This window comes from Schistocerca nitens, chromosome 10 (genome assembly GCF_023898315.1).
Source record: "Schistocerca nitens isolate TAMUIC-IGC-003100 chromosome 10, iqSchNite1.1, whole genome shotgun sequence".
NCBI classification, from domain to species: Eukaryota; Metazoa; Arthropoda; class Insecta; order Orthoptera; family Acrididae; genus Schistocerca; species Schistocerca nitens.
The window spans coordinates 21,497,643-21,520,953 of NC_064623.1; the positions used below are offsets into that span (position 1 = coordinate 21,497,643).

Below are 23,311 nucleotides of genomic sequence, written 5' to 3' on the forward strand. Positions count from 1 at the left end.
ACTTTGAATCCACAGACAGTCTGTTGTTTCACGAAAAACAATTTGCCGTATCACCGTGTGTTGTGGACGACGAATTGTAGTTTTGTTATCGTTTGAGGAAAAAGAAGAACATAATTAACATGAGCTCTATAGGAACGGGTGTAAGTAGCTACATTCAAAGTAAGGAATGATTTTCTTGTGAAAGCTTTTTACAGGTACTGTACACTGAAATACTGACAATTGGTTTGCTCTCAACTAGTTCCAAATTTTTGGTGGGAATAGATATTCACTCTGCACTTATGTTAAAACGGAGTGTCAGTTCAGCGTTAATTATTTAACATTATTTCAAAAATAGTTGCTAACCATTTCTCCAGAAACTCCAATTTACAGAAGGCGTAATGCAACATTGTGTGGAAAATGTCACCAAACCACTGTGTTTACAATTATTATGTATTTTGTTTCAACCGTACACATCGTCTTTCACTATTTTGTTTCAGTATGATCTCTCAGCATCGCAGTTCTCGCCAGATGGTCGTGTTTTTCAGGTGGAATATGCACAGAAAGCAGTGGATAACAGTGGGTAAGAAACTGTTGCACGCACATTGTTTCGTCGTACCAATGTTAAAGTCAATTAATGTTTTTGAATATTTTCACAGTACTGTAATAGGCCTGAGGGGAAAAGATGGCGTTGTATTTGCCGTCGAAAAACTTGTCACTTCAAAATTGTATGAGCCAGGTGCGAACCAAAGAATATTCAATATCGACAAACATGTTGGAATGGTAAGTAAAAAATTGGTAAAATAGAAGAACTAGTATGTAATTTAGAATGAGATTTTCACTCTGCAGCGGAGTGTGCGCTGATATGAAACTTCCTGGCAGATTAAAACTGTGTGCCCGACCGAGACTCGAACTCGGGACCTTTGCCTTTCGCGGGCAAGTGCTCTACCAAGTTTGGAAGGTAGGAGACGAGGTACTGGCAGAAGTAAAGCTGTGAGGACGGGGCGTGAGTCGTGCGTGGGTAGCTCAGTTGGTAGAGCACTTGCCCGTGAAAGGCAAAGGTCCCGAGTTTGAGTCTCGGTCCGGCACACAGTTTTAGTCTGCCAGGAAGTTTCAGTATCTAATTTACTTGCCATTATATGATAAGGGTGTTGCAACTGTTGTGAGGGCTCACTTGGTAAAGCTGTCGTACCTTCAGATGCATGAAAGCTGCATTTTTACTTGTGTGTCAAATAGTTGGCTCTAATAGCCATGCCAGTGTTGAAAATATAGTTTAAAACTTGATCCCTGTTAAATTGTAATGGAAAAAACGTTATTAAGGACACAGTCATAGGAGTTAGTGTCATTTTTGATGTACATAAGATGGCCATACAACAGTAACTGCCTTGAATTTTCTGTTTCTGTATTGAAAGTCTTCACAGAAAGACAGTGTTTGTTATAAAGTAATGTATGACAAAGGTAGCATTCACATGATGAAAAGACCTTCTTGGGCTCAAAAGACTTTTATAAAAGGTGCGCTTCATCATATAAAGATTGAAGGTTAGACACACAGTTTAGTAGGCCCTATATTAATTTAGTAGTTAGAAATTTTAGAGACTGCTATGGCAGGAGAGAAAAGTTTGACTAGAAGTAGCTTTACTAATATATTAAATTATTGATCAAAGGCAGTGCGTAAACATTTATTCCTGTTGATGGCATGGCTACATACTAATGTTGCAGTGGAACTATTGTTGTGCATGAAAATAAGGTGTAATGAAGGGGGAGGGGGTGACTTGGGATGGAGTGGAAGTGTGAAGAGGAGAGGCAAGAAGGAAATGTTGGATTGAACTAGAAGAGGACAATGCATGGCAGAAGTACAAAATTAGAATAGGCAGTCTCGCCCAATTTTTGATACTGTTGCTTTGAAACAAACTAAATGATTTTTCTGATATTTCCAGGCTGTGGCTGGTTTGATATCAGATGCACGCCAGATTGTGGAGACTGCCCGGACAGAAGCAGCCAATTACCGCGCCCAGTATGGAGATGGAATCCCACTGCGTCACTTAGTGGACAGGGTTGCGGGCTACATGCACGCTTACACTTTGTACAGTGCTGTGCGTCCATTCGGATGTAGTGTGGTTCTTAGCAGCTACGAACCTGTTGATGGGCCTGCTATGTTCATGATTGATCCTTCAGGAGTTTCCTATGTGAGTAAGAAATATGCACACACTCTCCTCTCTCTCTCTCTCTCTCTCTCTCTCTCTCTCTCTCTCTCTCTCTCTCACACACACACACACACACATGCATGCGCATGTCCACTTGCATAAGCAGTATTGTGCAGAGCAGAGAGAGTGTGTGTGTGTGTTTGTGTGTGTGTGTTACTCAAGTATAAGACGAGATTTTTTCTGAAATTTGTCATTTGAAAAATAGAAGATTGTCTTAATATTTCCAGATTTAACTACTGTTCCTGAAGTTACAATTTTTACATTGTGTAATTGCTTAATATAGTGGTCATCTTACATATACTGATCCTTTGGCAGTTCAGGTCATGCACAGGTATAATGTGTAGGAACTGGAATGGTGAGAGAGTGGACAGTGGCACTAGCTCGGTGGAGCACTAGGGCAAATGTCAGGAGGGAAGTGACTAGCAGGCAGCAAATTTTGTTGTGTTGCTAACCATGGGAATGTATATCATATATCCTGGCTCTCTGTGAATGTCTGCCATGCCTAGATGCAGTTCACATGAATCCAGTTGTAGTTGGAACTGAAATGACTTCAAAATTGGACAAATACTCAACAGTATCATATGTTTCTACAAGAGACTTAACACTAGAGAACACTTGAAACACTTGAGTTTCAACAGCAGCATTAAAGTTGCTACTGCTCTACAGAACTGTTGATTTTCAGGGTTGGCTACAGTGCGAATCCAAAGTGGCACGATTTCTGCTGGTTCAGCTGTAAGCAGCTGAGAGGACAACATGGTGTTGTCATTGACTTTGCTTATGTTGTCAGTGCTGTAAGAAAAATAAACTGTAGCAAATGATATTAGATGCAAATAACAGCTGTAAAACGTGGGTCTGAGAGTTTGAGGTTTGTAATTAGTTCATGGAGACAATACACGATAATTTCAACTTAACTGTGATTCATAAAGGCCACAGACAGTTGTGAAGCAGGAAGAAAATTAAGGTGACAATATCTATTATAGAAAATGAGCATACGGAAATGGTCTTCACTTCATCATACACAGCTTTGTTCTGTTAACAAGTATTACACATCAACTTCTCTGGCCAGAAGTTATTGGCATAAATTCTCTACTTACTATTTCTCTTTACCAAAATATCCTACATGATAAATAGTTTGCATATAGGGTATTAACAGACATTTTTAAACATAAACTGTGAATGTAAATATAAATTTGTAGTTCTAAAACTAGGATCTGTGGAATATATCACATGAAATACATACTTTCCTCATTTCTTCCAACCACTCATAGTGTTGTGATCTTCTCTGCATCTGAATGTCATAACCAGAGGTGAGGTTAGTGTACTTGCATCAGTGATAATCTAATAAAATTTGCACATTTTTATTCATTAAGCGCTGTCTGATGCACCTATGTATAAAGTACACCAACTGCAAATAACATTGTCTTGCACCATTCCATTGTTGTTTTACAATTGTGAGCCCATACCTGTTCCTTCATCATTGCTTCAGCTAACACAGTAATAAGTTGTGTTGTTATATGTCAGCCTGGGCAGCAGTAATATAAAGGAGGCAGCGAGATAAGTGAGAAAAAACTCTACAGTCTGTGCAAGAAAATGACCCGATTCAAAGCTGGCAGGACAATCCCACAATGAGGCAGTTGTCTACGAGATAATTAGGAATCAAATAAGCATTTGACAGGGATGTGATGCAACTGGGCTGGTTAATGCTCCAAAAGGGTGATTACTGTGGGGTAACACTTATATGGAGCAGCAAAGTGATACAATGAAAGTTTATTTTATTATTGCTTAATTAAACAGTGATTTAGCTCACATAAACTAAGATTATACTATGATTTTGCTCAGACATGTTTTTACCTGGGTAACATAGAGAGCTACTTTACATGTATACAAAGTACACTGCATGCCGGCTTGAGGTGGTGGTGGTGGTGGTTAAAAAATAGCGATACCACAGATGATTGATTTAGATAATAAGTAAATAAAGATGTGAAGCTAAAAAATAATGTAAACCATTTATTTTTGTTTATTGTGTTTCTCCTTGTACTATCAGAATGTAGACAATCAGTAAATGGCATAAGTTTAGAATAGGTATAATGCTAATTTTTTAATGCAGATACTTCGTATCATTAAAATAGCTTGCAGTTTTGATTAATATGAATATGTTAAAAATAAAATTTTCCCAAGTAGGCTCTTAATAAAAGGCACATCTTACATTCAGGCTTGACTTATTGTTTATTGTTAAACTTGGGTAAGTATGGTATGTTTGAGGCTTGGAAGTAATATTTTAGACTCTGAAGTATTTTATATAGGAGCTGCTGTTTTTTAACTGCTCTTTTCTCCAACTTGCTCCAGTTTGGAAGATGTCTATTTATTCCATATTATAACAATGTAACGCATTTCAGGGCTACTATGGCTGTGCTGTTGGTAAAGCAAAACAGGCTGCAAAAACAGAGATTGAAAAGCTGAAGCTGAGTTCCATCAGTATCAAGGATCTGGTGAAGGATGCTGCAAAAATGTAAGTGGTGGAGTTCTCTACTCACTTGTGACAATACATGAACCGAATAAGTGAGTCTGCCCTGCAGCTCTTTCACATTTTTAAATATAGATGAATTTCTAATAGAGTTTTCCCTCTTTAGTATGGAACTTATTGCGTGTTTCCCATGTCAGAGTTTACACTTGCTGTTATTTTTGGAGTTGCCTGTTGTTTAGTATGGCAATCCATTTGTTCTCTTGCATGCTTTAAAGTTTGTATGAAAACATTGGTTTTACCATTTGCATGTACCACCAGGGAGCTCGCTGCTCTTTGGTGGGTTCGTGCTTGGCTACCATGGGGCCCCAACCTTTGCAGCATCTTTTCCCTTCCGTGCTGCATGTCTGTCCTCTTGCTATTCTTTTTCCCTATCTTGCAGAACATCTGGGATTATCAGTGGCTGACGTCAGAACAGTCTCACCATTTTTTACCATTCCTTTTTTTCTTTCTTTGCTCACCTTCTCTTATACTTCCTCCACTTCAGCGTATGGGGTTCCTCTTTTTGTTCTTCCTCCCTGTGCGCTTCTGAAGGCCAGCCCACGCATCCGACGCATAACCGGTGACTGGTTACCGCATACTCCACGCCCCCCCCCCCCCCCCCCCCTGCGGGTTCGGGGGCTAGAATAGGCCCGCGGTATTCCTGCCTGTCGTAAGAGGCGACTAAAAAAGGAGTCTCAAATGTTTCGGCCTTATGTGATGGTCCCCTCTCGGGTTTGACCTCCATCTTTCTAAATTGTTCCGAAGAGCGAGCCAATTGGGGAAGGGCGCCTTACATGGTGCACTGTATCTGTCGTGCATTGAGACCTTTAGCCGGCTTTCTCGTCGTTGCAATGGTGTCCAGCTCGTTTTCCATCTCTTGGGCGAGGATACGTCCATGGGTGCGATTTCCACGCTGCACTGTGCAGTGTTGTTTTTCGCTGCGACGACGACCTCATACATTTTTGCACCTAAGATCCAGCACGGTAGCCAATCCGTTGTGGTGGGGCCGCCATGTACCCTGTTGGTTGCAGCCCCCTGACAACACAGGGATTGCTCTACTGATGCCTGCGCCGTTTACTCCCCATGTATGCCAAGGAGTAGATGCCCATCTCCCTGGGGCATCAGGACTCCCGGCAATGGCCATCCTGCCAGGTGGCCCTTGCTGTGGCTGGGTGGCGCCCATGGGGAGGGCCCTTGGTCGGAGTAGGTGGCATCAGGGTGGATGACACGCAATGAAGTGTGGCACATCATCTCTTGCTGGTGGCCAGCCACCAGCAGTCTCTAAGCGTTCGAGGGCTCATTTTAAAGGTAACGTTTATGACCCCAAATCGTTCCCATCCCTGGCCACACCATGGGAGGAACAAAAGGCAATGAATGACAGTGACACGTATTCGCCCCGGTATCTCGTCTGTACTAGAGCTGATGGGGAATCCTTTGTATCTGCGAAGCCTCAGTTCTTTGTAGAGCATTTAGAGGACAAGTTTGGGGAGGTGGAGGGCTTGTCCAAAATGCGCTCTGGGTCAGTTTTGATAAAAACGGCATCCTCCGCCCAGTCACGCAGGTTACTTGCTTGTGACAAGTTGGGGGATGTTAATGTTACCATCACACCACATAAGAGTTTAAATATGGTCCAGGGTGTTATTTTCCATAGGGACCTACTTTTGCAGACTGATGACGAGCTGCGCGCCAACTTAGAGCGTAGAGGTGTTCATTTTGTCCGGCGCGTTCATCGGGGTCCGAGGGACAATCAGATTGCTACCGGTGCCTTCATCTTGGCCTTCGAGAGTGATACATTACCGGAGAAGGTCAAGGTGATGGTCTACCGTTGTGACGTCAAGCCCTATATCCTTCCCCCGATGCGGTGCTTTAAGTGCTGGAAGTTCGGCCATATGTCTTCCCGCTGCACTTCCAGCCTCACATGTCGAGATTGCGGAAGCCCATCTCATCCCGATACTCCATGTGCTCCACCTCCCATCTGTGTCAACTGTGCAGAGCCTCATTCACCTTGCTCGCCAGATTGCAGGATCTTACAGAAAGAACGCAAAATCATGGAGTATAAGACCCTGGACCGACTGACTTACACTGAGGCTAAGCGGAAATTTGAACGGCTACATCCCGTGCGCATGATGGCATCTTATGCCTCAACTGTCACTCTTGTTCCAGCTCCTTGAGCTGCACCACAAACGGTCAGCTCTCAGAGTCAGAGGACCTCACCTGCCCCCTTGACGATGGGGGCCCCTTCTCTCGCTGTTGCTCCCACACCATCTACCTCGGGAGCAGCACTCACTAAACCACCGGGGACACCAGTCCCCACTTCTAAGCCAGAGAAGCGTAAGTCTTCTTCGGCTTCTCTCGCTCGGAAGGGATCCCTCGGGTCACTCCCTTCCCAGGTTCCTACCAGCGGCACAGCAGACACCAACCAGTGGCTGAAGAAGTCGCTGGTCGTCGAGCTTCGCGATCATCTTCGGTCCCGGAGACTGACTCCAATAAGCCCTCTCAACAACGAAAACCAAAGGAACAGCGAGAGAAAACGACATTGAAGACCCGTAAGACCAAGACACCTGCGGTGGCACCTACTCCACCGCTACCTACAAGCTCTGCGTCTGAGGATGCGGTGGACATGCTTGCGTCCGCTGAGGACCTCGATCTCGCCGGTCCCTCAGACGCAATGGTTAGCACTTGCACGGGTGCTCCATCGGAGGCAGCAGGTGACCCAGAGGCGTAATCTGCGTTCCCAGTCCGGTCACGCCTTTCTCAGCCATGGAAAATTCCATCCTCCAGTGCAACTGCAGCGGTTTCTTCCACCATCTAGCTGAGCTCCGACAACTTGATCAGCCTTAACCCTTTCTTCTGCATTACTCTTCAGGAAACTTGGTTTCCAGCAATGCGAACCCCTGCCCTCCATGGCTATCAGGGTTATTATAAGAACCGGGCAGCTTATGAAAGGGTGTCTGGTGGCGTCTGCATATATGTCCTTAACTCTCTTCACAGCGAGTCTATCCCTCGACAAACAGCTTTAGAGGCTGTCGCTGTTTGGGTGTGGACGCCACAGGCTGTTACCGTCTGCAGTCTTTACCTTCCATCGGATGGTGATGTCGCGCAGCATGTCCTGGCTGCGCTGATAGCCCAATTGCCGCCACCTTTCTTATTATTGGGCGACTTCAACGCCCATAACCCTCTGTGGGGTGGGTCAGTGGCGACAGGTCAAGGTGCCACCATTGAGCATTTATTGGCACAGCTCGATCTTTCGCTGTTAAATGATGGTTCCTTCACACACTTCAGTGTGGCGCATGGCACGTACTCCGCCATTGACCTTTCGATCTGCAGCCCTAGCCTCTTACCATCTGTCCAATGGAGAGTGCATGACAACCTGTGTGGTAGTGACCACTTTCCGATCTTTCTGTCACTGCCACAGCGTCAGTCTTCTGGGCACCCTTGCAGGTGGGCAATGAATAAGGCTGACTGGGACTTGTTTTCCTCCATTGCCGCTATTGAGCCTCTCTCTAATGATGACATTGATGCGGTGGTTCAATCGGTCACCATGGGCATCGTTACTGCCGCCGAATCTTCCATACCCCGTTCCTTTGGGTCCCCTCGGCGGCGGACTGTGCCTTGGTGGTCGCCTGAGATCGCTGAAGCGATTAAAGATCACCGGCGGGTGCTCCAGCGTCACAAGCGACATCCCTGCAAGCAGGAGTGCTGGGAGCGGTATGTGTCCACCATTGGCCTCCATGTCTCTCCATCACAGGTCTGGGCCAAGATCCGACGCCTCTATGGCTATCGGACCCCTGTCAGCGTCCCTGCGCTCTCACAGTTTGTACAGACTCCGACGAAATTGCCAACTGCTTGGCAGAGCATTTTGCTCTGAGTTCCGCTTCTTCCAATTACCCCCTGGCCTTCCGCTCCATTAAAGAGCGGATGGAACGTCAGAGCCTTTCTTTTCGCACCCACCATTCTGAATCCTACAATGCTCCATTCAGTGAGTGGGAATTTCACAGTGCCCTTGCCGCTTGCCCTGATACTGCTCCTGGGCCAGATCGCATCCACTGTCAGATGCTGAAACACCTTTCAGTGGACTGCAAGCGACGCCTCCTCGACCTTAACAACCGTCTCTGGGTCGAGGGTGCGTTTCCGTCGCAATGGCGAGAAAGCATTGTCATCCCTGTTTTGAAACCGGGCAAGAGCCCTTTGGAGGTGGACAGCTACCGCCCCATTAGCCTCACCAACGTTCTTTGCAAGCTTCTTGAACGGATGGTGAGCCGGCGCTTGAATTGGGTACTGGAGTCTCGGGGCCTTCTGGCTCCGTCTCAGGGTGGGTTCCGTAAAGGCCGCTCCGCCACCGACAATCTGATGAGTCTGGAGTTGGCCATCCGTACTGCCTTTGCCCGCCGTCAGCACCTGGTCGCTGTCTTTTTCGACATGCGGAAGGCGTACGATACGACATGGCGTCATCACTTACTTTCTACGCTTCATGGATGGGGTCTTCGGGGCCCTCTGCCGATCTTTATCCGAAATTTTCTGTCGTATCGTACCTTCCGCGTGCAAGTCGCGGCCTCCCATAGTTCCTCCCGAGTCCAGGAGAACGGGGTACCACAGGGATCTGTCCTCAGTGTCTGCCTGTTTTTAATTGCAATAAACGGGCTCGCTGCGGCGGTGGGAAATTCTGTCTCCACTTCCCTGTATGCTGACGACTTCTGCCTTTACTACCGCTCTACTGGCATTGCAGCTGTTGAACGTCAGCTACAGGGCGCTATCCGCAAGGCGCAGTCTTGGGCTGTAGCGCATGGTTTTCAGTTTTCGGCTGCCAAGACCCGCGTTATGCATTTCTGCCGGCGCCGAACAGTCCATCCTGAGCAGCGGCTTTATCTTGCCGGCGAACTCCTTGCTGTGGTGGAGACCCACAGGTTTTTGGGTGTAGTTTTTGATGCCCAGCTGACTTGGCTGCCTCATATTCGGCAGCTTAAACAGGCGTGTTGGCAGCATCTAAATGCTCTGAGATGCTTGAGCCACACCCGCTGGGCCGCCGACCGATCTACCCTGTTACGGCTCTACCAGGCGTTAATCCAGTCTCGTCTGGATTATGGGAGCCTGGCTTATGGCTCAGCATCCCCATCTGCGCTGCGGGTACTGGACCCAATCCTACACAGCGGGATATGCCTTGCCAGTTGTGCTTTCCGGACCTGCCCAGTGGACAGCATACTTGCGGAGGTAGGTGTCCCTCCATTGTGGTTCAGGTGCCAAAATTTACAGGCCGCTTATGCTGCCCATGTTTTTAGCTTGTCCGGGCATCCAAACTATCGTCTCCTGTTCCCGCGATCGGTCGTCCATCTGCCAGAACGTCGGCCCCGGTCAGGTTGTACGATCGCGGTCCGCGTCAAAGAGCTTCTCTCCGGGCTTAGGGTTTTCACTGTTCCACCTCCTTTTCGGGCCACTTTGCGTACACCCCCATGGTGTGTTCCTCGCCCTTGCCTTCGGCTCGACTTGGCACAGGGCCCGAAGGACTCAGTCCCTCCAGAGGCCTTCCGCCACCGCTTTTATTCCATCCTGGCCACGTATCAGGGTTCTGACGTTGTTTACACTGACGGTTCGATGGTTGCTGGTCGTGTCGGTTATGCGCTAACTCTAGGGGACCATTCCGAACAACGTTCCTTGCCGGCTGGCTGCAGCGTTTACACTGCTGAGCTGGTCACCATCTTTCGAGCCCTAGAGTATATCCGCTCCAGCTCAGGTGAGTTCTTCGTGATCTGTAGCGATTCCCTGAGCGGTTTACGAGCTCTCGACCAGTATTTCCCTCGTTCTCGTCTGGTGATGGCTATCCAGGAGTCCCTGCATACTCTTGCCCGTTGCGGCCGCTCTGTGGTCTTTGTGTGGACCCCCGGTCATGTCGGTATCCCGGGCAATGAACGAGTTGACCGCCTGGCGAAAGAGGCCACCAGGCAACTATCTCTGGATGTTGGCCTCCCAGAGACTGATTTGCGAGCGGTCCTCCGCCGAAAAGTTTTTGCGCTTCGGGACGCTGAATGGCGCGATCGGATCACGCCCAATAAACTCCGTGCCATTAAGGAGACAACGACTGTGTGGCGGTCATCCATGTGAGCCAACCGCAGGGACTCAGTCGTCCTTTGTCGGCTCCGCATTGGCTACTCCCGGGTGACACACAGTTACTTACTGCGTCGGGAGGACCCCCCTCTGTGTCGCTGCTGGGTGGCTTTGACAGTGGCCCACATTTTGGTGGCCTGTCCCCTTTTAGCTGTGGTCAGGCGGACATTTGCGCTGCCTGATACGCTCCCTGCCCTTTTAACTGATGACCCTGCTATGGCTGGCTTAGTTTTACGTTTTATTCGGGCAGGGGTTTTTTATCATTTAATATGAGTGTTTATGTTTTATTTTATTGTTTTGTATTGATTCTGGCCTTTGGCCTACGGTTTTAAACTGAGTTTTTAATGTGTTCTCGGTGGTTGGCTTTTCCCTTTTTATTCTATGGTCAGCCAACCACTGCCACACTCCGTGTGATTTTAATTTGTTATGTCTGTTCTTTGAGTTTTTCTTGTCCTGTGTTGTCTGTTGTCTCTATTATCCGTTTTTTACTCTGTGTGGTAGTTTTTAAGTTTTGGAGGCCGGCCGAAGTGGCCGTGCGGTTAAAGGCGCTGCAGTCTGGAACCGCAAGACCGCTACGGTCGCAGGTTCGAATCCTGCCTCGGGCATGGATGTTTGTGATGTCCTTAGGTTAGTTAGGTTTAACTAGTTCTAAGTTCTATGGGACTAATGACCTCAGCAGTTGAGTCCCATAGTGCTCAGAGCCATTTTTTAAGTTTTGGAACAAGGGACCGATGACCATTGCAGTCTGGTGTCCCTTTAATCCCACAAACCAACCAACCGCATACTTCCCAGACACAGGTAGACAGTTAGACTTCACACGTACCCCCTGATACAGGCTGGCCCAGGGAGGGGTGATTGCCGGAGCTCCTACCTTCCCAAATTGCTGATTGGTCTCTGTCAGGTATTTGGGAGGTGTGACCTTAGGTGTGAACAATCACCTAAGGCATGTGAGCCCCACACTCTGAGGAGGGGGGGGGGGGCAGTTGGAAGGAGCGCGCCATCGGAGACACTGGCAATCGTGGGTGATTTTCTCGCAGTGAACCAGTCATCATCTTCGCAGTCCATGTCTGACGTGTAAATGGAATGAAGCTCCCAATTCAAAGACCCTCCCAGCTGCACCACAGTTCCTTGTGGTTTCACGTACTGAAACCAGTCTGTCCTTTCTTATTCAGAAAGGAGTTGATGCAATTGCCAGGCCTGGTCAAATCCTGCTCTCGATTATGCAGTGGCACTTTGCTTTTGGAGACTACTTCTGATTCTCAAGCACAGCAACTGCTTGCCGCTTCACTTCTCCACAACTATCCTGTTCATGTTGAGGCCCATAGAACTCTGAATTTTTCCATGGTGCTATTTAAACTAGGCTTCTCAACGGTCTCACTGAGGCAGAAATCCAAACATACTTCTCTGATCAAGGTGTCATTGCCATCCATCGGGCGATGAAAAAGTTAGATGTGTCCTTAGTGCCCACACACACTCTTTTTGTCACCTTTGATAGAGTGGTGCTTCTGTCCAAGATCAAAGCAGACTGTGGAGTTCCCACAGTCTGACCAATGCGCTGCTACTGTTGTCATCGTTTCAGCCACTCTCAAATGTCTCGTCAACACCCGGCCAAATGTGTAACCTTTGGTAGGGATGCTTACAAGGGCGATTGTCTGCCACCTCCTCCCCGCTGTATCGACTGCAACGGTGACTGTGCCGCCTCCTCTCAAAATTGTACTGTGTATCCCAATGAGTGGGCTGTTCAGGAGATCCGGGTAAAGGAAAAAGTGCCTTACCCTGTCACTCACAAGTTATTTGCTAGCCCAAAACCCTGCGTTCTAGCATCGGGCATTTACAGTACTGTTCTCGCAGCATCTCGCTCTGTGAAGGAGCATGGCCACGGGGACATGCGGCCTCAAATTCAACACTGCGGTTGTGAAATCGCCCAATGTCATGGTAGCATCACTGTCTCCTCATCCAAGCTGTACAACAGGCCGCCAGACATTTGCCTCCTGGGGTGAAGTCACCTGCTACACAACCGGCAGGCAAAAAAGGGCAGAAGGAATATTCCCGTGAAGACTTCCTTCCTCCCTCCAGCCAACAAACATCTGAATCTTCCTCTGCCAACTGGAAAGGCTCGAAGAAGTCAAACAAAGGCAAACGGTCTTCTCCTTTGCTGTTTCGGAGATCCTCTTTGACGGAGTCACCATTTGATACCCTCACCCGGCGGACCTCTGTGTCTCCGGTGCACACTGCCAACTGTTTTTGTGTCCTGCACTCTGTAGACAGACAGACAGAGAGAGAGATTGCCAACACCTCTGTAGATCTTGTGGAGCAGTATCCTCCGGCCTCTGTACCTGTAGAAGAGTGTCATTGAAGGCTTGCACTCTATGGCCGCCAAGATGACAGCCTTTCATTTTTTCCCTCCTCCCCTTTCCTCATTATGACTCTCCTTCAGTGGAACATTCGTGACCTTTGGTCAAACGAAGATGATTTATGATTGCGGTTAGAATTATAGCGTCCGCTTGTTCTGTGCCTCCAGCAAACAAAATTGCACACTCACAACTGCTTTGAGCTCTTGCATTTCTTCGTGGTCCATTTTGACCTTCCCTTTTGAGGATGGCATTCCATCTGTTGGGGGAGTCATGCTGCTCATACGGGATGACGTTCATATTCAACGCATCTCTCCAACTACCTATCTTCAGGCTGTTGCAGGTCGCCTTTCCCTTCCTCACATGACTTTTTCCATTTGTACTGTTTATATCCCTCCATCATTCACTGTCACCAGGACAGACATCCTCCAGCTTATTGGGCAGCTACATCACTCCTTTCTGTTGCTTGGTGACTTTAATGTGCACCATCGCCTTTGGGGTTCTCCCAGAAGCTGTCCGAAAAGTGTCCTCTTGGCGACCTCAATCAACTTAACCACCTTTGCCTTAACACAGGGGCACCCATGTTCCGTTCAGACTCCTGGCATCTATTCCCATTTGCATCTACTCTTTTGCGCTGTCCCGCTTGTCCATCATCTCGAGTGGTCCATTCTCTCTGACACGTACTCGAGCGACCATTTCCCACATGCTATCTGTTTGCTGACTCCTACCCTGAGTATGTGCACACCCAAATGGCAGCTTACTAAGGCCGACTGGAGGCTCTGCTCTTCCCTGGTGACCTTCGACAGACAACATTTCCCAGGTTGTGATGACTTAAGTACAATAGCTTGCTAATGTTACCCTTACCGCTGCAGAATGATCCATTCATCGCACTTCCTCTTTTATCATGCTGTGTCTCAGTCCCTTGGTGGACTGAGAGGTGCTGCAACATAATTCGCACGCGGAGATGTGCTCTCCGCACTTTGACCGTCGTCCTGCTGTGGCAAACTGCATTCATTATAAACGGTTGCATGCACAGTGTCATTGCGTTCTTCAGGATAGCAGAAAGCTAGCTGGATTTCATTCACTAGTTACTTTAACAGCTCAGCTCCTCCTTCCGTTTCGTGGACCTACCTCTGACTGCCCTCTGGGACCGAGACACATTCCCAAATTTCCACCCTGGCAGTGGCAGATGGTGTCATCTGGACCCTATTGCTATCTCCAACGCTACGGGCCCCAATTTTGCGGAGATTTGGAGCTCACCTCACTATCGCCCTGCCTTTCTCCATCGCAAACAAGCAGAGGAGTCTTGTGTGATACCCTTCTCTTCTGAGAATCGAGAGTGCTACAATGCCGGCTTTAATATGAGGGAGCTAGATCGTGCTCTCACTTCATCCCGATCCTCTGCCCCCGGGCCAGACAGTGTTAACATTCAAATGTTGCAGCATCTTGCTCTTGTGGACGAGCACTTCCTGCTTCATACATACAACTGCATCTGGGCAGAATGCACGTTTCCCAGTCTCTGGTGTGAAGCCACTGTTACACCCATACCTAAGCCTGGTAAGGACAAACACCTTCCTTCTAGTTACCACCCCATTTCTCTCACCAGCTGTGTTTGCAAGTTGATGGAACATACGATTCATGCACGGATGGTACGGTAACTCGAGTCTCGCACTTTACTAACCGCTGCACAGTGTGGATTTTGAGCACGCCTTTCTGCAGTTGACAATCTCGTCACTTTGTTCACCCGTGTCATGAATGGTTTTCTGCAGAAATCCCAGACTATGGCCGTGTTTTTCGATATGGAGAAAGACTAAGACACCTGGTGGAGGACTGATATCCTCAGCACTTGCTACATGTGGGAGCTTCCACGGCCACATGCCTTGTTTCCTTCAGGAATTTGTAAAAGGCCAAGTTTTCAAGGAATGTGTAGGCTGTGCCTTGTCGGACACCTTTATCGAGGATAACAGTTTGCCTAAGGCTTCCGTCCTCCACGTCATCCTCTTTGCTATCGCCATTAACCCTATAATGGCCTGTCTCCTGCCGGGCATCCCAGGCTCCCGTTTTGTTGACGATTTTGCCATCTGTTGCAGTTCTCCACAGACTTGTCTCACTGAGCGGCATCCTCAGCGATGTCTCAGCCGTCTTCACTCGTGGAGCATCGACAGTGGCTTTCATTTGTCCACTGATAAAACTGTTTGTATGAATTTCTGGTGGCACAATTGGTTTCTTCCACCATCTTTACAACTTGGGCCTGTTGCTCTTCCATTCATTGAAACTTCAAAATTCCTGGGGTTCGTGCTTGATAGGAAACTGTCTTGTCTTCCCATGTGTCTTACCTGGGAGCCTACTGTATGCAATCCCTCTTGTCCTGTGTGTCCTCAGTGATACTTCCTGGGGAGCAGGTGGAATCCCCTCCTCCATTTGTACCGGTCCCTTGTCTATTCGAAACTAGACTATGAGTGTTTTGTTTATGCATCTGCACGTCCATCTCACTTATGCCGTCTCATTACTATCCACCATTGTGGCATCCATTTGACCACAGGCACCTTTTACACTAGCCCGGTTGAGAGTCTGTATCCACGAGCTGCCAAACTATCGCTGTCATTCTGCCGTGACTTTCTCCTCAGCAGATATATATACTGTTTGTCTGCCACGCGTGGCCACCCATCCTACGCTACCTTCTTTGATGACCCCTTTGATTACCAGTATGGGCTGCGTCCCTCTTCTCTGTTACCTCCTGGAGTTCACTTTCGGCTTCTTCTCCAGCAGCTTAACTTCACGCTACGTGCTACTTTCCCAGTGGGTGTGAACCCTTCATCACCTTGGCTTCTTGTGACAACCCATGTTCACCTTGGCCTTCATTCGCTTTCTAAGAACACTACTCCGTCACTTATCACTTTCAGTTTCACAACCTTCCCACGGAACTTCGCGATAGTACCTTTGTGTACACTGATGGCTCTTGGCTGACCGTGGCGGGGGTGTGCCTTTGTCATTGACACCAACGTTTTTCAGTATCGGCTTCCGAAACACTGCTCAGTATTTATAGCAGAGCTTTTCGCCCTCTATCAGACGAAGCAGTAGATCCGGCAACAGAGGCTTTTCAATTGCGTCATATATTCTGACTCTGTGCCCTTCAAAGCCTCTATGTGCTACACACTGTCCATCCCTTAGTGCAACGGGTCCAGGAAAACTGTAACTTGCTCACTTCTGATGGAGCCACTGTGATGTTTATGTGGGTTCCTGGTCATGTCAATCTGACAGGAAACGAGGTCTCTGACGCTGTTGCCAAGACTGCAGTCCTCGTATCTCAGCTCACTGGTTCTTACATTCTCTTCGATGATATCTTCATTGCTGTCTGTCAGCAGGTGTTGTCACTTTGGCATCATCACTTGTCCTCCCTTCACGGGAACAAGCTCCGCGTTATTAAGCCTCTTCCAAGAGCTTGGACGACCGCCACCTGGCCCTCTCGCCGTGAGATCATTTTAGCTAGGTTGCGTACTAGGCACTGTCTTTTTAGCCACTGCCTGTACAGTTCCACTGAACTGAGAGCCATTGCCTGTACAGTTGTAATGAACTGAGAGTGATTTCAGAATTCAGGACTACAACTTTCCAGCCCTTTTCATAATTCCTGGTGGAGTTGAAACTGATGTAAAGTCGTGGTACAGCAGAAATAAGTGGCCTCACATAATAAGAAAAATTAATTTGTGTAGGCTATATGAAAATTAAATAGATGACGTGTAAGTTTTATTGCAAAAAACAGTGCACAAGTCAGTGTGGCACATAGACAGTGGAACTGCCACACTCAATGACAATGTATGACATACTACAGAATGTTTTGCATACATGTCAGATTTTGTGATTTGGAAACATCCTCATAATTATTCTAATGACTAATAGTGTACCATCATAACTTGAACTGATGTATATGGTCCTAAATTTTGCACTCCAGTCCAGAACCAATTCCATAAAGAAAATGTTGTACATTCTAAAAGCATGTTGTGTTGGCATTTAGCACACTCCTACGGACACTGTTTGCCAAACACACTATTGTTACAAATTCAGAGCTATATTCATAAGAAATTTCAGGCATAAGCACTTAACTATGGCCAGCTGTCAGTTTCGGACCTGTGTATTCTGCTCAAATAATTTGCAAATGTAGGCCCATACATTCTCTCTAACATTCTCTGTGACACTTATGCATTCACCACTTCACCAAACAAAAAAATAATTGATAGGGAATCTTTTCTGATGAGTTAAGAATTAGTGAAAGGCACAGACCACTTTGACCACCCTACCTAAGAGCAGTTACCTACAACTCGGTCAACACACACGTAAGTAATATACAGTAATTTTTGAAACAGGTAAATACTGGAAGTCATTAAAGTGAAACTACAAAAGGCTTGGAATTATTGTAATTGTAAAATGAACATTATCTTTTTGAAATTAATATGCCATATTGGGTTTATGAAAGTGTAATACTTTATCCAAATCTGGACTAATGTTGGAGTTTAACCACAGTGCTACAGTACCTTTATTTTCTTACAGAATCTACCTTGTCCATGATGAGCTGAAGGACAAGCAGTTTGAACTTGAATTGAGCTGGGTAGGAAATGTAACCAAAGGTCTGCACGAGCGTGTGCCCGCACCTGTCTTCGCAGAAGCAGAGAAGGCAGCCAAAGCTGCGATGGAGGACGACTCTGACTCAGACACGATAGACACGTGATTGTCTTCTGCGAAGACTCATTTTGTGCCTGTCCAACTTTAATGTGCTCATTCATTATTTTAATAGTTTCTGGAATAAAATGCTGGAAGCCTCATTCTGTTTTTGGTTATCTACTATGTAAACCTCTTGCTCCCTTGTAAGTTTTCCCACACTTTTTTTCTTCCTTTTCTTGTATCTTAATTAACAATGTTCCTTTGTTGGCTCCTTTATTTATAAGTTGGATGTGACAGGTGTGTTAGAGTATTGTTAACTACTTTGTTGTCCTACGAGAGAAACATAATGGAGGCAAGTCTTAGAACAGTTCATTGATGCCAGACTAATCATCTAATAATTTCCACTGAAATGTTTAATCCCCAAAAATGTGGATTTAAATATGATGGTGCACCATTATACTGTAACATTCGTAGATACCTAATATGGGTCTTTCATAATAGAAGTGATGGATTTAGCTCTTTCTGTTTGATGTAATGAAGAAGAAACTCTAGATACACTGGTCCACATTCACATTATGGACTCTGAGCTTAGTAAAAGTTCTAAAAATCTGAATTGCCCAGTTTTAATGGGTTAGACTTCAGTCCTAAATGTAATGTATTTTTAAATAAATTTCCAACCATCTTTTAGTACACAATTCCTAGTGGAAAACTGGAGAACATGGCACCAATGTAGCATTAATGAAACCAAGACAAATATGTTGTAAGAAAAGGTAACTACATGAAATGCATGTGAATTCCCACAGAAAGTAGAAAGAGCAACCATCCGCTGTTAAACTAGCTTAAAAGTCATATTTTTACATGCAGTAAGAATCCATTTATTTTTTTATCCGGCCATGGGCTCATTGTGACACTGTGCACACAAGCTAGAACACTAATATTATGAAAAGGATAGATTAACAAAGTAAGGAAAAGATAGCTTGCTACTTACTGTAAAGGTGACTCATTAAGTTGCAGACAGGGATGATTAAGACACACACATTATCTTCTGGCCACAGCCTTCGCCAGAAAAACAGGGAAACAGATGTACATGCATTCACGCACACGCACGCACCCGCCATCTCCAGCAGATTGGGCCAGAATGCAACTGTCGTGGAATGGAAGGAGCAATCTGGAGGGGGCAGGGAAGGGGAAGAAAAGGGACAGCAGTGTATTTTTGAGATGAGCTCTGTTTTGTGGAGTGTGCAGGACTAGACTGCCAACATATGCAGCACAGGGAGGCTGTGGGGTGGGGAGGGGGTGAACCGGACTAGGGGTGTGGTGTTTTGGGAGGCTAGGGAAGTCTCCTCATGAAGTGGTTGGCATAGGAAGGTGCCATTCAGGTGCCCATGGCTGTGCTGCAGATTTGTTTGTATACATTTGCTTCAAAGGAGAAGTAGTTGTGGGTTAGGATGAAGTTGGTAATGTGTATGAGGAATGGGGTAGTGGATTTGGATTCTAAAGGAAGTTGGGAAAGGTAGTGGTCAATAGCGGTAAGACCGTGAGCAAGAGGGATGTCGGTGTATAGACTGGTGGCGTCAGCTGTGACGAGTGGAGATACAGGGGTGGAGGTTGTAGAGAGTCAGCAAAAAAGTCGTCGGTATCTTTGGCGTGGGAGGCTAGATTACGAACAACTGGTTGGAGGTGTTGGTCAATGATGATAGATTGGTACTCACCATATATAGGAGGCATTGAGTAACAGACAATCACTGCAAAGAGACTGCTATACATTTTAGCCTTGGCCAAAAGGCCTTCATCCGGATTAGCAAACACACACACGCACAGCCCAGTGGTGCGGGTGTGGAGTAAGCATGGGCCAAGCCGGGGTTGGGGGAAGGTGTAATGCCACTTCTGGGGAGCATGTGGGTCAGGGTGGTGCTTCAGGGTGCAGCCAGGAGCAGGAGGTTGGGGAAGCGAGTGGAGGAGGAGAAAAGGACTAATGGATGTGTTCGTAGAATAGAAAGCTGTGTTTTGTTGCGGTGGGAGCAGGGAAGGGGATAGATGGATGAAGAACAGGGACTAGCAAAGATTGAGGCAAGAGGGATTACAGGAACGTAGGATGTATAGCAGGGAGAGTTCACACCTGTGCATTTAAGAAAATCTGGTGTCGGTAGGAAGAATCTAGATGATGCGCGCTGTGAACCAGTGATTGAAGTGAAGTATGTTGTGTTGGGCAGTATGTTCTGTAACTGGGTGTTCCAGCTGTCTCTTGACCACAATTTGCCTGTGACCATTCGTGTGGACAGACAGCTTGCTAGTCATCATGCCCATGTAGAAAGCAGTACAGTGGTCGGAGTTTAGTTTGTAAATCACATGACTACTTTCACAGACAGCCCTGCCATTGATGGGGTTCAAGGTGCCTATGACCACGTTTGATGGCAGTGGAAGGACCTATGGGATAGCGGTCGTGTGTGTGTGTGTGTGTGTGTGTGTGTGTGTGTGTGTGTGTGTGTGTGTGTGTGTTTTCTACTTCAGAAAGTGATCTTTTGGTTGATAACTAAATGTTTGAAATTTTCTTTCTGCACCTAACAGTGATGCACAACATTGCTGTTGGGTATTTGTATATAGGACATTTTGATTATATGAAATTTGGTCAAATTTTGACCATATATGAGCAGGATAGCACAGTTTTAGTCTGGCAGGAAGTTTGAACATTGAGACTTGTTAACTATGTAGTAGAATGAAATTATTGCTAATGTAAATGTAGACAGCTGCCTCTTAAACTTACTTCACTATTAATCCAGCATGTTTTTAGGATATAATTCTCCTTCTGAAAAGTAACTTGAAAGAGTAAATAATGTTACAAAGAAAAAAAAATCTTGAAAGCTTATTTTAATACAGATGATGCACCCAGCCACGTAAGTAACAAACAATTTTCACACAGTCTTAGTCTGTATATGTAATGTGTCTGGACAGTTTGGTAGAGCATGTAATTATTGCAAAACCTCGCAGAACTATGCTCTCAGTAGTTCCGCCAGAGGTCCGAGGTGTCCTGTACCTTGGAGCACGGGATCAACATGATCACTCTGCATGCTGATCACATTCCAGTAGAGCCCTCTGGTCTCCAGTCATGATTGCCGTTTGAGAGCCAACCAGTCAGTGCCATCATTATCATTGTGTAAGTCTAGTTTCCTGGGCACTGTCATTGAGCCTCTTCCACGTCCTTCTGTCCATATATAACCCGTCACGGAAAACGTAATCCGTTGTCCTTCATATGGCAGTAAGATCGTCTCGATGGTATTCATTCCATGGGTTTGGCGTGTTCTTGCAGGATGTTTTCCAGTCACCTATCTTTCCAAATTTATTTGGGCTGCTCTTGTTGGCTTCAACCTTAGTACATCGCTATATCACGTAAAAGGGATGTCTTGTCTTAATTCCGGCTTCCTTCCTCATTCCTTAACTTCTCCGTCTTGGACTTCAAGATGGTGAATCTAAGGAATTTTGTTTCTGATGCCTGGAGTCTTGATGACTGTATTTGCAAAGGTACATGCTTTGATACCATAGATCAGTATTGGTATGAAGTAGCTATTAAACATCACTAATTTTGCTTTTTCTGGAATAATTTTATCCCATAAAATGGTCATTCCATGCCAAGTGGTCTAATTTTGTAAAAAGTTCCTAAGTGACTATCACAGATATTAATGAAATTTTGTGTGAGCACTCATACATGTTCCCAGTGAATATTGCCACATTTTTACTTTCACCAGTGTAATACTTACAGAGATAATAGTTATTTGTTGGACTCTGCAATATTTTTTGAAAGAAACAGAGCTGTTCCATTTTGTACAACTTTTGTGCGCTCTCTTACAAGGAATAATACAAAAAGTTATCATGAATGATATGAATTTAGATAATTTGAAATGAATGTGGCCAAAGAAATAGCTACTTGAAAAAGAATGTGAAATTGAGCTTTTTGTATCTCTTGAAGTAATTGTGGGATAAATCTGAAACTGTGCATGTAATAACTTACCAACACAAGGTCATAGAATATAAATTTGAGTTCTCTTACAAATTTCCAGTAGTTTACAAATTGGGGCCAAAAATTGATTAATGTTGTGAAAATGCCAAAAATGGGCACTTTCAGCCCTCTCTTGTGTAAAAATAATTTTCTGCAAATTATTCTAAAGCACCGTCTTCCAAACCATATAAAAAAACTAAGATTTGGTTTTGTAATGCGGGCACATAGGGCCCCATGTAGATCCAGGAGATCTGAGAGAACATAAAGAATTTAATAATCATAGTGTTCTCATTTTTTATATGTCTAGTAATTTGAGATAATCACTTTAGCTTCTAAGCATGGCAGTCTGAAATCAGGAATTTAAAGAATCACTATGAAAAGTGTCCTAGACCAAAAGCATAGCTTCTGCAGTTGCTAGCTGTTTCATACCACATGGCAATGGACTCATACTAATGGGGGACAAGGCCAAAAGCAGGGAATCAATAATGAAGTAGAAACAAAAGCTTGGAGTCAGTTCTGCCATCATTACATAGCTAAATATCAAAGTTTGCATCTCAAGGATATTTAATTTGGTCTAGCAGTTAATAGAAAGAACAAGCTTGTGACAGCCGATTAATAGGTAGATTATTATGCCTACAGATCTGTTTCAATTCTGCACTAAGTTCATTAATGGCATTAAATTTGCTTTCATCAGCAAAGGAGAAATTGTACAAACAGAAGTGTCAGAAGAAGAAAATAGGTGTACTCTAGCAGGAACTAGAGAAAATCGTTTTTTGCCAGCTGATGGAACACAGTTCAGGTCAGCAGAATTTGATATGACACATCACCTTTTCTGGCCAAAATAGAAACATTTACAGGAACTATGAATGTGGTTCTCTTAGCAGAGAGGATAGCGTACACTGGAAATTACTTTTCTTTTTAAATTACAGAACTAAAGTTTTGCCTGAAGCAATTGAAAATCAGCTTGCCATACAAGGACTTCAGTTGTGTAAATTATAAAATATAGTTATGGAGGACTATAGTCTAAGAGTATCATGTAGGACTTTACAAATTTTAAATCTTCCTTGATTAATAGCAAACTCTGTAAGATGTATAAAAGTAAATTAGCAATATGAAGCTTGATAATGATTCATATACTGAGAAAGGTAACAACAAAATGAAGTCAACTTGGGAGATAATAAATAAAAATATAGGTAGACACAAAAGAAAAGATAGCAGCTTTGTCATTAAAAGTGGGGGTAAAACTGTTAAGGACCCACTTCAGATTGCCAACATATTTAACAAACATTTCACAAATATAGCCATAAAATTAATTAAAACTAAATGCAATTCCAATAGCAAGGTAAAAATCCCCATGAATGACATGACAATGTTACTTTATCCAGTAACTGAATCAGAGGTACTAAATGCTATAAATAAGTTAAAAAATAAAATGTCATGTGGGTGTGATGGGATTCCTGACAAAATCATTAAGCAAAGTGCAAGAAACCTAGCCTCACATCTCACTGAAATTATAAAGGAATCTTTT

General features: G+C 45.3%; 1 protein-coding gene across 1 annotated transcript; it reads left to right on the forward strand.

Annotated features, from left to right (window-relative positions):
* The first annotated feature begins 2 nt into the window (after positions 1-2).
* On the forward strand, positions 3-17,950 carry LOC126210617 (proteasome subunit alpha type-3). The gene is made up of 6 exons (XM_049939910.1): positions 3-140; positions 477-559; positions 636-759; positions 1,914-2,162; positions 4,577-4,689; positions 17,679-17,950. Exons 1-6 carry the CDS (start codon positions 120-122, stop codon positions 17,854-17,856), a joined length of 768 nt encoding a protein of 255 aa, XP_049795867.1. The 5' UTR covers positions 3-119; the 3' UTR covers positions 17,857-17,950.
* Positions 17,951-23,311: the final 5,361 nt, after the last annotated feature.

Bases quoted from the DNA above. Each gene is read 5' to 3' on its own strand.
- LOC126210617 (XM_049939910.1), top strand. From the start codon at position 120: ATGAGCTCTATAGGAACGGGT. The intron at 560-635 runs GTAAGAAACTGT...ATATTTTCACAG, and splicing joins AAAGCAGTGGATAACAGTGG to TACTGTAATAGGCCTGAGGG. The intron at 4,690-17,678 runs GTAAGTGGTGGA...ATTTTCTTACAG, and splicing joins GTGAAGGATGCTGCAAAAAT to AATCTACCTTGTCCATGATG.